This window comes from Nannospalax galili, unplaced genomic scaffold (assembly GCF_000622305.1).
Source record: "Nannospalax galili isolate Female #2095 unplaced genomic scaffold, S.galili_v1.0 scaffold1225, whole genome shotgun sequence".
Classification (NCBI taxonomy): Eukaryota; Metazoa; Chordata; class Mammalia; order Rodentia; family Spalacidae; genus Nannospalax; species Nannospalax galili.
Window position 1 is genome coordinate 38,329 of NW_008352717.1, and position 16,672 is coordinate 55,000.

General features: G+C 49.6%; 1 protein-coding gene across 1 annotated transcript in view; it reads left to right on the forward strand.

Annotated features, from left to right (window-relative positions):
• Positions 1–6,396: 6,396 nt before the first annotated feature.
• CUNH1orf167 (chromosome unknown C1orf167 homolog) overlaps positions 6,397–16,672 on the forward strand; it is a 26,875-nt gene continuing 16,599 nt past the window's right edge. Inside the window, 6 exon segments of the mRNA XM_029554496.1 lie at positions 6,397–6,626; positions 6,628–6,810; positions 6,812–7,146; positions 7,149–7,326; positions 8,107–8,293; positions 9,694–9,821. Of these exon segments, the coding sequence (XP_029410356.1) occupies positions 6,397–6,626; positions 6,628–6,810; positions 6,812–7,146; positions 7,149–7,326; positions 8,107–8,293; positions 9,694–9,821 (1,241 nt within the window).

Below are 16,672 nucleotides of genomic sequence, written 5' to 3' on the forward strand. Positions count from 1 at the left end.
CTCCCCCTGAATAGGCAGGTTAAGAACTGGTTTGCATGACACAAACTCAGTAAATGAGGCTGGCAACAGCTCAATGATTAGTGGCTCCCGACACCTGTGCGCCCCACAATAGGTCAGAGACTGAGAAGGTGAGGGAGGGGCTTGACCGAGGCAGCTGGGACAGGTTGTAGAGCCTCGCCAAGCAGAAGAAACACTGTTGAGCCCTCAGATCCTGCTGGTCCTGGGCCCCCAAAGGGGGCTGACTGACTCTTTAGGGAAGGGCAGAGGAGGACTGTCTCTAGAAGGGCTCCCAAAAGCAAACTGAGGCCACAGCAGGGGAACTGGGCTTTCTTGTTGGTCAAGGGCTGTCCCAGAGTGGGTAACAAACTTCCAGCTGCTCCAGGAGAGGCCCTGGGGCAGGCATCAGCAGTGAGGGGCACCAGTGCTGGCTGCCCACGTCACATGGCTGCCCCACAAACGAGATGCCAGGGCACAGGAGTGAGGAGAAAAGCCACTCACCCCTGAGGCAACACTGCACAAGACAGGATCCAAGTAGAGGGCAGCTTTCAGGAAGGCCTGAAGCAGGCGCGCCAGAATGCGTGTGGTGCCATCGTGAAGCAGGTGCAGCTGGCCTTCAGAGGCAGCAGGAGAAGAGGTCAGGAGCCACTGTGGACTGGCTTTCGTTGAGTGAGGCGGCTCTGAGAACATGGCTTGAAATCAAATCTGACTGGTGGGGATGAGCTGTCAACTCCCCAACACAGTGAAGGCAGAGCAGGATCTGCTGATGGGTGGAGGGAGTGGAAGTCAGTCACAGGTGGCAGGCTTGGCATCGGCGACTGGAGGGCGAGGGAGGACACACAAGTTCAGAGCAGGCTGGGCAAGGCTCAGAAGAGCTGTGCTTGTGGACCAGGGCTCTTCAGCCAGCTATTCTCACAACCACTGTCCTTACATGACACAAGTCCCTGTATCTGTGATGATTTGGAAGTAGGACAGCTTTTAGACCAAGGTTTTAGTCTAGGGTTTCCATTTATTCATTCGTTTATTAATTTTTGGTCTTTTTGAGACAAGGTCTCCCTGTAGCCCCAGCTGGCCTGGAACTCGCTGTATAGACCAGGCTGGCCTTGAACTCAGAGATGCACCTGTCTTTGCCCCCCAAGTGCTAGGACTAAAGGTGTGCACCACCATGCCCGGCGAGTTTGCCATTTTAGAAAACACTGATTTCTCCTCACCTTTGGTCTCTTACCTCTAGTCTACAGAGCTGAAGTCACTTGTCCAGTTTGCAAATTTATTTTGTTTGTGCCAAACTGAAACTTCCCGAGGGTGAAGTCAGAGATACTACTCCAGAGGCCATCAGTACCTGTTTCTGTCTGTTAAACTGCCTGCCCACCCACTTCTGGGCTGTCTTCAGACTCCAAAATGGTCAAAAAAAAAAAAAAAAAAAAAAAAAAGGAAAAGTCCAGTTCTCCAAACCCCTCTGCACCTTATGAGCCATGCTTTAAATTGCAAAGGAGGGTGTAAGATGGCTCTGCAGGTAAAGGCACTCCTGCTGCCCAAGCCTGACAATCTGAGGTCCATCTCCCAGAACTGATTCTTCCAAGTTGTCCTCTGGCCTCCACATACTTGATGTAGCCCATCCCCCCCAAAATAAATGTGTTTAAATTCCAGTATCCTGAGACCTCTGTGTAAGTGTCTCTGAATCTCACTGTGCCTCAGTTTTCTCATCTGAAAAGTAGGGATAAGACAGGACATCAAGACGACTCAGCAAAGTTTAGTCTTTGAAACTCATAAGGTGGAAGGAGAGACTGGTGAGCTGTCCCCTGATTGCCACATGTGCACCAAAGCAGGTAAGTGCAAACACACAATTAAAAATGCAAATTAAGCTTGGCGTGGTGACACACATCTTTAATTCCAGCAATCACTAGAGAGCCTGAGGCAGGCAGATCTCTGTGAGTTAAAGGCTAGCCTGGTCTATATAGTTCCAGGCCAGCCAGGCTAAATAGACTTTGACTCAATTTTTTTTTCATATATATATATGTGTGTGTGTGCGTGTGTGTGTGTGTGTGTGCACACGCCACATGTGTAGGCTCCCAAGGAGGCCCTCTGCTGATTATGAGCTGCCTGACATAGATGCCTGACATAGAGGACCAACCCAGGTCCTCTGGAGCGGCAGCAAGCACATTCTTAGCGGCCATCTCTCTGGATCTGTAAAAATACATCTTTAAAAAAAGGAAGATGAGCCAAGCCTGACGGCGCCAGCCTTTAATCCCATCACTGTGGAGGCTGGCAGATCTCTGTGAAATCCAAGTCAGCCTGGTCTACATAGCAAGTTTCAGGCTAGCTGGGGCTACAGAGAGACTCTGTCAGAAAAAGACCAAAAAAAAGAGGCCAGTTGTAGTGGTGCATAATCCCAGCAGTCGGGAGGCAAAGACAGGCAGATCTCTGTGAGTTCAATGCTAGACTAGTCTACATAGTGTGATCCTCTCTCTAAAAAACAAAAGCTAGCGGGGCATGGTGGCACACGCCTTTAATCTCAGCACTCAGGAGGCAGAGGCAGGCAGATCTCTGTGAGTTCAAGGCCAGCCTGGTCTACGTAGTGACCCCAGGACAGCTGGGGCTACAGAGAGACCCTGTCTCAAAAAAGACCAAAAAACCTAAAAACTAAGATAAAAAAAGGAGGCAACATCCTTTACAGATGACAAACCGAGTTAAGACCAGAAACTCAGTGGAGCAAACCCTGAGGAGGGTCCATAGCCTGGAAGACAGATGTAAAGGAACTGCTCTGTTCTAGTTTGTTTCTCCATGCTGCGACAAAACACTGACCACTACCAACTTGGGGTGGAAAGGGTTTGTTTATTCAGCTTACATCTCCCGGGTCACAGTTCATCAGGGAACTCAGGGCAGGAACCTGGAGGCAGGAGCTGGAGCACAGGCCATGGAAGATCACTGCTTACTGACTTGCTCCCCTGGCTTCTGCTCAGCCTGCTTTCTTATGCAACACAGGCCCACCTGCCCAGGGGTGGCACCACCCACAGTGGGCCGGGCCCTCCCACATCACTCAACAATCAAGAAGGTGCCCCATGGACACGGCACAGGCCAGTCCAATGAAGGAAATTCCCCAATTGAGGCTCCCTCAACCCAGGTGTGTCAAGTTGACTCGAAAGCTATCCAGTACATGCTCAGAATGCAGCAGAGGGAGAATAAGGGAAAGAGAGGTGAGGGTTCAGGGAGCTTTATGGGCTGAGGCTGGAGAATAGTGGCAAAAGGTCCCAGGTACCAAGCTTAAGAAGAGAGATTTGGGGCTGGAGAGATGGCTCAGTGGTTCAGAGCACTGGCTGCCCTTGCAGAGGACCCAGGATCGATGCCCAGCACCCACATGGCAGCTAACTTCCATAACTCCAGTTCCAGGGAATCCAATGCCCTCTTCTGACCTCCGTAGGTGCTGCACACATGGGTGCACTTGCATACGTGCAGGCAATACACTCATACACACAAAATTAAAAAATATTTTTAAAATTTATTTATTTATTTATTTATTTATTTATTTATTTATTTATTTATTTTTGCTCTTTTTGAGACAGGGTCTCCTTGTAGCCCCAGCTGTCCTGGAACTCACTATGTAGACCAGGCTGGCCTTGAACTCACAGAGATCTACCTGCCTCTGCCTCCCAAGTGCTGGGACTACAGGCATGTGCCACCACGCCCGGCCAAAATAATTTTTTTTAAAAAAAAGCAGAGACTGGGTATATAGCTCAGTGGTAAAGCACTTGCCTAGCGCACACAAGACCATAGGTTCAATCCCCAGCCTCTCTCTCTCTCTCTCTCTCTCTCTCTCTCTCTCTCTCTCTGTTATAGAGGACTGAGATTTGCCTAAGGTCATCCAACAGCACAAGTCTCTTTCCGACCCCCTCAAGTATCGCAGGAGAAAACGTACAATACAAAGGACATTTTTGCTGGGTGCACTACCAGGCTGCCCAGGCACAGGCTTGGCAGGTGGGAAATGTGGGAGGTTTGGAAGGAAGTGGGAGGATCCCGGCGGTGCAGGGGCGAGTCGCGCTCCAATCTCGGAACAACTTCTTCCTCACTCTTACCCTGGGCGTTAGCGGTCCTTGGCGGAGGTTCCGGCCCTATTCAAACTCGGTTGGGTAAAGGAAAGCCCCGGTTGAAGACAGGTATGTGAGGCGTGGAAACTGGATACAGGCTTCTTTAGTGGGAAAAAGAAGGAGGCTCTGAGTGTCCTTATGTGGGTGGCGATGGGGGTGAGTGGTGAGAGGCAGCATTTAAATATTTGAGGAGCAATGGAGGAGAGAGGCCGCCAGGGTTAGAAGTCTGCCCTGGGTTGGTCCCCTCTGCAGGGCTGAGCAGCTGCCAGGCTCCTAGTCCTTGCAAACTGTAATATCCTCATATGTAGAACCCAAGTCTTAGGACTTCCAGAGCCACCAGGGAAGAGCTTACTGCTGTGTTTGAGATAGGATTTAAATATGTGAGCTGGGGAAGAGAGGAAATGGGTGGGGGCTGGAGGTGTAACTCATTGGTAGAGTGCACAAAGCCTGGGGCTTGATCCCCAGTGTTGTATAAACTGGGTGTAGTGGCACAAGCTTCTAGTCCCAGCACTTAGGAGGTAGAGATAAGTGTCATCCTTGGCTACATAGTGAGTTCAAGGCCAGCCTTGAGACCCTGTCTCAAAAGAAGAACAGATTACAGTGGAAAGGCGAGTCGCTCTGTGAGACAGTGAGAGGTGACGCCAGGGGGCCTCTCTATGCAGAGAGGGTCCTGACAGCTGGGGATGTGGTATGGGCCAGTCAAGGCAGGGAACAGAGCCATGTGGGCCAGGCACCCTGTTCTTTCTATGCAGAGCCTGCCCTCATACCTTCTTCCTGCTCCTGGGCCTCATGCAAGCCAGGCCAGTGATCTACCACCGAGCTACACCTCCAACCCAACTCATCTGATTGAAGAGGCCAAGACTGGCAAACTTGGTGTAAACTAAGGACACAGCTGCCCCACAGGCCATGGAGCCAAGACCTGTCATCAGACACAAGGAGAATGTGCCCCAAGGTCTGTGGCTGTCCTGAGGCCAGGCAGGAAGCTCAGTGGGCCTGGGCAGGCAGTGGCAGTAGAGTCCTCTCCAGTTACCCACCTAGGGCCTCTCTAGCTCTAGAGATTTGCCTCCCAAGATTGGTGCAGCCTGGGGCCCAGTGGAGGGACTTTGGGAGGGTGGGGTCCCAGGAGGGTGGGGCCTTTGGAGGGAGGGGGCCTCAGGGATGGAGTCTTAGGGGGGCTTGGCCTCTGGAGGGTGGAATACCTGTTGGGTGGGGCAATGTAGGCCCAGGTTCTAGGGAGGAAGTGATTCTGGGAGAGAGGGGGTCTCCTGTCTTGGTGAGTGAGGTCAGGAAAAGGGACCAAGAATGGGCCTGGCTGGTGCCCCTGTGCTGAGTGGGGATCCCCACCCAGTCTGCGTTAGGGATAGCGGGCTGCAAACCCCTCTGCTCTGGCTTCTAGAACTATAAGAAGATTGCTGAGCACAGTGTGGAAACAGCCGAAGAACAAATTCAGATTCTGCCACCCAAGTCAGGAACAGCTGGGGTCACTAGGGCAACTAGGGGTGCTGCTAAGGGGCTAGGGTAGGGACCTTTCACCTCTTTTCTCACCCAGTGTTTAGCTACATGACCATCAGATAAGTTGCTTTAGTGCCTGTCCAGGAAGGTGACACTTTTATGACCTCTTACCTGCCAGGCCCTGTGCAAAGCCCCAGTTGTTGCATCAGGGCTCAGGATCAGGTGGTAGGACCTTAGAGCCTGGGGAGGGGCTCCAAGCCTTGCCTCCGCTCCCCCAGAGCTACTGACTTTAGTTGTTACAGGTCAGAGGTCACCCTTCACTCCTTTTTAAAAAAATTTTTCATTTACTTTTATTTTACGTGTATGAGTGTTATGCCTGCATGTATGTAAGTGCACCCGTGTCGTGCAGTGCCCAAGGAGGGCAGAAGAGGATGTCAGATCCCCTGGAACTGAAGTTATAGATGGTTGTTAATGCCATGTGGGTGCTGGGATTTGAACATGGGTCCTCTGCAGGAGCAGACCGTGCTGAGCCATCTCTCCAGCCCTCTTCCCTTTTTTCACTTCTCTCTTTACTCTTCCTCAGCCCATTGCTTCCATCTCCACAGCTTGCCTGGATCTACCCTATACCCACCCAGCCATCTCTCCCTCAGTGTCTGTTCCCTTCCATGCTCTGTTCAACCAGGCCTCACGTCACCACCTGACTCCGGGACCCCAGAGGTTGCAGACACTGGTCCCCTCAGGGTTGCAGAGCTGAGGTCCTAACTCCCTCCCACCTGGAGCCCTAATCCCATCCCAGCTCTGAGACTTGGAGGCTCTGCTGGCCTCATATGAGAACTGGTCACCCATTTCCTTTCCCAGAGTATATATGTCTCTCCTACTTGTAGAGCATCGGAGGCCCTGGAAGAGTCTGGGCGTTGGAGGGAGCCAGTGGGTGCCTGTGTGCCAGGCCACCACCCTCTCCCCAAGAGCATCACCACGCCAGGAACCTCATCAAGTCCAGAGCAACCTGGCCAGCCCAAGTTCCCGCCTGGCCCTGAAAGACACCACTGGCCGGCTAGTTGGTTCAGGGCTCCGGCAGCAAAGTAACGTAGTTTCAGATGGGGAGGCCCCAACGAAAGGCTTGAGAGCCCACTGTACAGCAGAATAACCTGTGCTTCCAAGGGACCAGCAGGCCCCATCTGCGGAACAGCAGAGGGCCACGGACTCACCTGTCCCCTAGCCGGAAGCAGACACCCCTGGCTGCAGATACCCTGAGCTCAGATTTGAGGCTGTCTGGGCTTGGCACCTCTTGATGGATGTACATGGCTGGGCCCCAGGTCCCAGTGTGGCCTGGGAGGCTGGGCACCCAGACTTGTTGGGGAGCCCCTCACCTTAGAGGACCTGGCTGATTCTGCCCACAGCCAGCCTCTGGCCCCATCCCTGTCCGATGCTGTCCACTGGCTACTGGCCTCCATGCTACACCAGGAACATGAGACAGCCGGTCTTGGAAGTCAGACATTCTGGGAGGCCCCAGGCCCTGCACAGTGGGGCTCCTGCATTGACAGTAGCTGGGCACCCTCTGAGCAACCCCAGCCCGGCCAGCCTATTCTCCACAACTGGGATGAGCAAAAGAGAAGTCCCTGGGCCACAGGGAAAGTGCAAGTCTTCTGGAGACCCTAGAGATCCAGGCTGGACTCTCAGAGTCCCCAGCACACAAGCCTCTGCTACCCCAGGTCACTCTAGGGACATTGGATGACTGTTTCCCTGACTTAGAGCAAGAGGACCTTTCTGTTTGGTCCCTAAGGGCAAAGGAGAGGTGTGCCCCAGTCCCTTCATACCTCAGTGTCATTTAAGGGGCAGGCAGCAGAGAGGCCAGACTGGAATCTTCAGCCTTCCCCCAAGTCCTGCCTGAATGGGAAGGAGAGAGGGCCCTGAAGGAACAGGCCATTGGGAATAGAGAAGAGATAGCTTCTGGAAGGTCAGATGCAGCTCCAGCATGGACAGCTCCACAGGTAGAGGCCCCGTGAAGCTAGGTGGGGGCTCTAGGAAGGCGGGCTTGCTTGGAGTAGTCATGCCTACTCTTCGGCCTGAGAATCGTGTTTTGTCCTCTTGGTTCTGTAGAACAAGGCCCAAAGCATCATGACCTGGCAGCCTGGTGAGGCCCTGTTGTTGAGAGTGGGGTGTGGGGGATTGGGGTCACTCCAAGGACAGCTCCTCTCCTGGCTGCCTGAGCCATGGGACAAGGGCCTGATGGAGATAAAAGTCTGATGGCAGAGCATTGGCAGGATTTAAGTGGGACAGTACTATCTTCACACTGGTGGTTCTGGGAAATGAGGGGCCTCCTGGTCCCTAAGGACAAGGTCTTGCTGCTGGGTTTAGATTGGTGAGGACCACAAACTTCAACATAGTGGAGCAATTCTTGTGTCTCCAAGAGTCTCTTGCCTTGGGTTCCAAGTTCTTTGAGTCTATAAGCAGGGCTTCTGTTGTGGAAGGGGACATCAACCTCATGATTGCTGGAAAGTCCACAGGGATGGTGTCCTGGGGAGCTGAGATCTGGGTCCACACCACCCCCCCATCAGTCCTGGTCTGTCCTCAGCTGGAAGCTGCTGTCGAGATGTTTCAGAGCCTGGAAGCACTTGTCACAGAGGCAGCAAGCAGCTCAGAGCAGAAGGCAGCTGCCGTGTCAGGGCCTCAGAGCCTGGGCCCTGTGGCTGTGGGAGGCCCAGCTGAAGGTGGCATCAGGGAAACATGCAAAGGCCCTGCTGGCCTGGAGCTTCAGAGAGGTCAGGATTCGTCAATTTGGGGCTTGGGGAATGTTAGACTACTGTCTGGGAGGAGGCTGCATCTACAGTGGGGCCCAGGACGCATCAGCATCAGAAGCAGCTCTGCCCAAGTTCAAATCTAGCTTCTGCCACATTATTTTTTTTATTTAGTTTTTAAATTTTTACAAATTTTATTTTATGTGTATGAGTTATGCTTGCAGGTATGTAAGTGCACCTATGTCATGCAGTACCTGCAGAGGCCAGAAGAGGGCATCTGATTCCCTGGAACTGGAGCTACAGACCTTTACTAGCCGCCAAATCGGTGCTGGAAATCAAATCCAGGTCCTCTGCAAGAGCAGCTAAGACTCTTAGCCACTGGGCCAGCTCTCCAGCCGTGTTGTTGTTTTGAGACAGGTCTTCCTTGTAGCCCCAGCCAGCCTGGAACTCACTATACAAACTAGGCTGACCTCGATCTCATGCTTCTTTACACAGGATTCTTGAACTCAAGATCCTCCTGCCTCCACCACGAAAATGCTGAAATATAAGCGTATAAATCTATGCTCGGCTTAGTTCTTTTTTATTTTTATTTTTATTTTATGTGTATGAGCGTTATGCCTGCATGTGAGTACACCCATGTTGTGCAATGCCCAAGGAGGACAGAAGAGGCTGTCGGATCCCCTAGAACTGGAGTTACAGACAGTTGTTAGCTGCCATGTGGGTGCTGGGATTTGAACCTGGGTCTTCTGAAAGAACAATCAGTGTTCTTAACCACTGAGCCATCTCTCCAGCCCCTGCATCTTCTTTTTAAATAATATTTCTCTTTTGTTACATTTTACTTATTTTTAATTCATGTATATGCAAGTGCATCATGTGCATGCCGTGCCCATGGAGGCCAGAAGGCAGGCGGATCAGCTGGGACTACAGGGAGACCCTGTCTCAAAAAGACCAAATAAATAAATTTGTATTACACTTTAAAATTCGGGGGGGGGGGATGTTGCCCACATCTACAGCCTCATACATGTGGAGGTCAGAGGACAATTTGCAGGAGTCTGTTCTCTCCTTCACCATGTGGGACCTGGGTATGGAACTCAGGTCATCAGCCTTGGCTGCAAGCTCCTTCACCTAATGAGCCATTTTGTTGGCCTTGGGTCCACAAAGGCTCCTCTTCACCAGTGGTTTGCCTGTTTGAACTAGAAGGATATGTAGGTGTTCACCTTCCTTTGGGTATAGAATGGGGGTGGAAGTTTTTCTTCCCAAGGAAAGCCTTGCCTCTTTGGATTCATTCATTTATTCATCCCCAGGGAGGTAGGGTAGTCTAATGGTTAGGACCAGTTCTTTGCCATCTGCTCTCCTTGCTGCTCTCTTAGGAACTTCATTCCAGCTTCAGCTGACATCCCCCTGCCCATTATCTTTTGACACAGTGGGAGCACCGAGCTCTGCAACAGAAACTGGGGTTGTCCCACCCCGAGACTGCATCAGCCTTCCTGGCTTCAGGGGGAGGCCCATCCTTAGGAAGAAAAGTGGCCGTGGACCCCACCTGGAGACACAGGTGAGCCTAGACCTTGGACTGGGTAGTGTGGCCTGGGCAGCTGGTGGGCTGCTCCTCTACCCCTGCTCACTAGCTTCTCCCCTAGAGAACCAAGGTGAGACCAAGATCTGGACTGAAATAAGCCAGTTGTATCACTTACAAAAACTTAGAAACAGTGAGTATGTATGTCAGGGCCCAACCAGGGTGAACAGTTAGGTAACTGGTTACAATATGATTGTTTTATTTATTTATACTCTTTATTTTTTAATATTTGTTTTTATGTGTATGTGTGTATGCCTGCATGATTGTGTACCACATGTGTGCAAATTCCTACAGAGGCCAGAAGAGGGCATCAGATCCCCTAGAACTGGAGTTACAGGTGGTTGTGAGCCACCTGTAACTGGACACTGGGAACTGAAGCTGGGTCCTCTGAACTGCTGAGCCATCTCTCCAGCCCCTGAGGCAAGGGCTGAACCCCAAGCACTTGATTTCAGCTAATACAGTTAGCCAGCTTGCTCTGGGGACTTCCTGTCTCTTACTTCCTCATTCTGGGATTGCAGTCTGGTTCTCCTGATCTGAACTCTAGTGTTCCCACTTGTGTGGCAAGTGATTTACCTGCTCCCCAGCACTGCCTTTTAAAAATTATTACTGTTAGACTCTGGAGGCAAAGGCAGGCAGATCTTGGGGAGTTTGAGCCCAGCCTGGTCTACATAGTGAGTTCCAGGCCAGCTGAGGCTACAGGGAGACCCTGTCTCAAAAAGACCAAAAATAAAAAATAATAAAAATAAAAATTATTACTGTTAGGGGCTGGAGAAATGATTTGGTGGTTAAGACATAAAAAATATAAATGCAAAAATTTTTAATTACTGGGCGCTGGAGAGATGGCTCAGCAGTTAAGAGCACTGGCTGCTCTTGTAGAGGACCTGGGTTTGATTCCCAGGACCCACTTGGTGGCTAACAACTGTTTGTAACTCTAGCTTCAGGGGAATCTGACTCTCTCTTCTGACCTCTGGAGGTACTGCACAACACAGGCACACTTACATGTAGGCAATACATTCATACACACAAAATAAAAATAATTTTAAAAAAAAATTTAAGTTATTGAAAAAAAAACCTTTTAAAGAGAAAAATAAACCTTTTAAAGAGAAAAAAAATGAAGTTATTGTTGGGGCTGGAGAGATGGCTCAGCGGTTAAGAACACTGACTGTTCTTGCAGAAGACCTGGGTTCACATCCCAGCACCCACATGGCAGCTAACAACTGTCTGTAACTCCAGTTCCAGGGGATCCAACAGCCTCTTCTGTCCTCCACAGGCATTGCACGGCATGGGTGCACTTACCTACATGCAGGCAATACACGCATACACATAAAATAAAAATAATAAATAAAAAAATTTTCTTAAAAAGAGCACTGATTGCTCTAAAAAAATTTAAGTTATTGCTATTAGCTGGATGAGGTAACACACAGCTTTAATCCTAGCACTTCAAGGCAGAGGCAGTCAGATATATATGAGCTCAAGGCCAGCCTGGTCTAGATAGGGAGTTCTAGGCCAAGCAGGCCTACGTCGTAAGACCCTGTCTCCAAAAACCAAAAAATAAGATAAAATAAAAATTACTATGTGTGTGTGTGCATGCATGTGTGGATGTATGAGGAACAAACATGTATACATGAGTGTGTGGCAGAGAGAAGGCAACTTTTGGGAATTGGTTGTCTCCTTCCATGTTGGGGTCTAGGAACTGAGCTGATTTTGTCAGACACCCTTAACTGCTGAGCCATCTCTCCAGCCCCCATAGCATCCTTTTAATCTGTTGGCTCCTTTCCATTTTTTTATTTATTATTTTTATTGTATGTGTATGAGTGTATTGCCTCCATGTATGTAAGTGCACCCATGTTGTGCAATGCCCACCGAGGTCAGAAGAGGGCGCTGGATTCCCCTGGAACTGGAGTTATGGTTGGTTGTTAGCTGCCATATGGGTGCTGGGAATTGAGCCTGGGTCCTGTGCAAGAGCAACCAGTGCTCTTAACCTCTGAGCCATCTCTCCGGCCCCAAAGTTGTCTCCATTTTTAACCCTTACAGTGTTTTGGAGATTTTTCTTCTTTATTGAAGAGACCAGACTGTTTGCCAGTTTCCCACTGCCTACATTTTTGATTTCCAAACTCCATATTGATTTCTCCCAAAAACTTTTTTTAAATTTTATTTGTTATTTTTATTTTATGTGTATGCATGTATTGCCTGCATGTAGGTAAGTGCACCCATGTCGTGCAGTGCCTGCGGAGGACAGAAGAGGCTGTTGGATCTCCTGGAACTGGAGTTAAGGACAGTTGTTAGGGTCCTCAGATTCGAACGGAACTGAACCTGGGAACTCTGCGAGAGCAGCCACTGCTGAGCTATCTTCCCAGTCCCTCTCCCAAAAACTTTTAACACAGGAAGTGATCTAGTGACATGAGGATGAATAGTAACTAGTGGAGGGAGAATGAGGACCAGGGTGCCAGGCAAAGGGAACAGAGCATACAAAGACTCTGACGGGACATAAAGACTGTTGGTGGTGAACGCCAACAGTCCCAGCTGCTCAGGAGGCCGAGGCAGGATGGCTTGAGGTAGCAAGACGAGCTATGTTAAAAGGATGACCAACAACCAGGAGCACAGATGGAGCCACAGTGTTTTGAGATGGGTGAGAAAGGTGCAGAGGGTCAGGTTCCATGCGGAGGGGTTGGTGTTTTACTCTAAGAACGGAAGCTGAGCTGACTGGACTTGAGATGGGAGAAACATCACTCTGGTCATTGAGTCAGAACCCAACAGGATAGGGTCTGGCAAGGGTGGGTGTCGGAGGTCCTCCAGGCATCCAGAGGTGACAGCACCCTGAGCAGGTGGCATGCTCAGATCCTCATGGCTGCCCTGTTTCATAGATGAGAAACGGGTCAAAAAGGTGAAGGCCCAAGGCCTGGGAGGCACGTGTGGCAGGAGGCAGGTGGCTGCAGCTGCAGTCGGGGGCACGTTCCCTTTACTTTAGGGGCTTTAGGGCCTGGTAACAGTTTGTGCAAAGAAGAGCCCAGTGCCGGAGTCACCAGGCGCACTGTCAGGTGAGGACTCTACGGTTGTACCTTGGGATGGCGGGTGCAAATAAAGCAGCTCCAGGCCTCAGATGTGGCAAAGGTGACTCAGCTGGTCCTCTACCAGTAGAAGGAAGGTGAGCCAGTGCAGATACAGGGGTTGCCTACCCTCCAGACAGCACCCCTCTACTGGATTCCAGCAGACCCTAAGCTTCTCCTTCTGGGGGCTTCAGTGGAACTCAGGATTTCTTATAGGAGATGTTTGAGCTGAACTGGGCCTTTCTAGGAGGGAAAACTGCCAGGCCTAGAGTTTGGGAAGGCTCCCCAGGAGGGACAGGCTTTGCCTGGGCTGTGTCCCTGTCCCTGTGCGATGTTCCCTAGATAGGGAATAGTTCCTATAGGGAGTGCTCTGGGCCCCAGGCGTGGTGTGCACGGGTATCTCGGGGTCCCCGCCACACCTGGCTAGTCGTGGCGCGGGTCTGGCCACAGGCATCTCTGGCCGTGGCGGCGGGTACCCCGCAGGTTTTTCCCACCCGCTCGGGTCCCGTGTCTCTGTCCGCGCGTCTCTGGTGCTGAAAGTTTCTCTGCTACTGGAGCGTTGTCCAGCCGAACCCTGTCCCTTTTCCACCCGTGTACTTTTCTCAGGATGCGAGGTCCACTGGCCACTGAACCACGCGGGAAGAGTATGAAAACAGCAAAAGCTAGAATGTCTGCAAGTCGGTAACAAGGGAGTGCTGCCCCCCGGGGAGGCTAGATTACAGTCGGGAGACACAGAACTCAGTCTACAGCTCTTTATTCCAAGTCTCAGTGACCCAGTTCTCGCTCTAGCTCTAAGTCTGCTTCTAGCTCCAAATATTAAGAGAAGACTAGGATATTTATACCATGGGGGTAGTGGTAAAAGCTTTGGCTGATAGATATTCTGTGAGACATTCTATTTACATATGGAAGTGGATTTCTTCCACGCTGCTAGACTGCTGACTGCATGGAAAAATCACACAGGAAAGCATGGTATCTTTCAGAGCCAGAGGCCATGTTTGTGTTTAGAGCATTCGTGGCGGACACTTCAAAAGGAGAGTCAGGAAAGATGCCAGGAAGGCACCCTGCTATGAAAGGAGCCCCAGCACATGGTTTCCGAGCTGCATGAGCTGTCTGGAGGTGAAGAGACTTCTACTTTACATAACAGAGGTCCCCAACAAGCACTGACTCCTGCAAATTGTCCTCTGATGTCTGTACAGGCATCCTGGTGCATGATCACACAAACACACACACACACACACACGCACACACACACAAACACATACAAAGTAAATAAGTAAATAAATCTCATCTCGGGAGAATCCAACGTTTGATAACTGACCATGACCTGTTTCCTGTAGTGATTTTTAGCAAATGGCAGTAACTGTCAGCAGAGAAATCTTAAAAAACAGTGAGCAGGCACAATACACAGTATCATCAGAGGGCAATAAGGGATAGGAGCCATGCAAAACAAGGGATTGCTAAGCCAATAGATTACAAAGTTTTGAGAGTGTTAACACTGGTTTCAACATTTGATTCAATTACAAAGAAACAGTATCTTTCTTCCCAATATCATATAGTCCCCATGTCCGGTAGTTATTAAGTCCAATGTTCTTTTATTGTGAAGCACAGTTCTGGTGAGAGAGTTCATTTGCTGTTGGAGAAACCTCAGGCTATCAGTCACGAATGTCACTGCTTGTTGCAGTCTGTCGCCATAGCAACGCCTGCAGCATAGAGTGTAAGTTCGGTCTCTGCCAGCGGGGGGAGGAAGACCTTCTCTCTGCTAGCAGCTGTGTAGGAAAAAAAGCTTCTCACACCTGAAATGTAATAGCCAGGTGTTTGAATCCACTTAGATGAAAGTCAGTGAAATCTTTTTCTGTTCCTGGGTAGAGAAAGGTGGTAGCTGGTACTGCTGTCAGAAAAAATCTATTACTGGATGCACAAAAGAAACAGTTAGGCATTGGGGTAGGTGGGAAGAAAGTTAAACTTGTTTCAGGACATAGTATCTGGTCCTCTGTCTTTCCTGTAAAATGACATTGTAAATTAGCACAGACTTGGCTGCAGCTGTAAGCTGTTGAGAGATATGAAAGTTAGCTGTGGGGTACCTAGAGAATACATCTGAGAAGAATTTTGTTATTACTTCAGCGATTGTCCCATGGATCTGATTTTTTCCTAGAAAAATAAAATCTCTAGAACATGGTATTAGGGAGAGTGGGGGCTGTCTGAAGTGTTGGTGCTGAGCAGGGGAAAGACTGCCATGAGAATGACAGAAAAGGGGGCTTCAGGTGGACATCTGTGGCGTGCATCTTCCACTAGGTCATGGATTTCTCTCCACGTGATCTTGTGTGGCTTTGGATGACGTTTCTGCCACTTTCTTTTCTTTGTTTCTGCTAGGGTCATGCGAGCCATCTTCTTCGTGGGTGGGGAGGTGTCTGACATTTCTAGCTGGAACCCAAATAGGCTTTGGTTGATCCTGTAGAAAAATACAAGCAAATCCTCTCCCTGTTGTTAACAATGGATCTGGTCCTTTCCAGGATCCATCAAAGGTGTCTCTCCATTTAACCATGATGGGTGGTACTGGGTGTATTTGAGCCCAGTGTCGGGTGATAGGAGGAGCATCTGTCCCTCTATATACATTAAGTACATTAAGAGCGAACAAGGCTAATGTTAATGGAATATTGGGAGAATATATTGTTTGAGCCTGTCTTTTTAATTGGTCTTTTAAGGTTTTATGTGACCTTTTAACAATGGCTTGTCCTTGTGGGTTGTAAGGGATGCCAGTGTGATGGGTGATTTTTCACGCAAAGGATGGCAAAGGATGAAAGCATATGATTTATCAGCTTTCTAGAACTCTCACCGGTTTGAGCTGTGGCCCAGAGGAAGTGAGAGTAGGTGTCTACAGTTACAAATACATATTTCTGTCTGCCGAATTGGGGGACATGAGTTACATCAATTTGCCAAAGGGCATTAGATCTTAGTCCTCTAGGGTTGACGCCCATTTGTTGTAAGGCAGGAGTATGTATGATTGATGCACAAGAAGAGCAGGTTCTAACAATACGCTTAAGCTGTATTGTTAGAAAAGTGTACGAAAAGTGTCCCTCCCCAAACAGACCGTATCTGCCTGCATACTGAGCAGTGCTGCAGGAACCAGAGGGAAAAGGACAAGGCCAAAAGGATGAGATAGGAAGATCAGTCCCAGAAGTTATTTCCAGCAATGAAGATGAGTTAACAGATTAGATCAAACCTATAACCAACAGTACAATTTTCTTAAACCATTTTCAAGTCTTTAGAGGTCTGAAAGGAATATAAACCAGATCAAGAATGTCAAACCCAAAATAACTTCCAAAGCGAGCAAAGCAAAGAGATATTATGAAAGCAAACCCAAACCAAAAGGTATGCAATAAATAAGGACCTTAAACAACCAGTTCAACCAATAAAATAAAGATATTTAGGGTTTTTGATGGAAACGTATGAAGACAATAATCATAGACATACATGACAGAATTACTTGAGATCTCAGTACAGGCACCCATGACAAACACAGATACAAGACCAAAACACAAAACAAGACAAGCACAGACAAATAACATCAACCAGATTGCCATCAAATCCAGGTCCCAAAAGACAAGCTTTTGGGCTCATGGCCAGGTGGTCCAGGGACGTCTCCTCTGGAACCTGACTAGGGGGATATTTGCTGCGTCCAGCTTCCCACCTAGTTTCTCTGATCAGAGCTAAGAACCAGATGGCGACAGATCGCCGGCTAGCCAAAACCAGGAGAGAAACCAAAATCAAAAGTGGTTTCTCGAG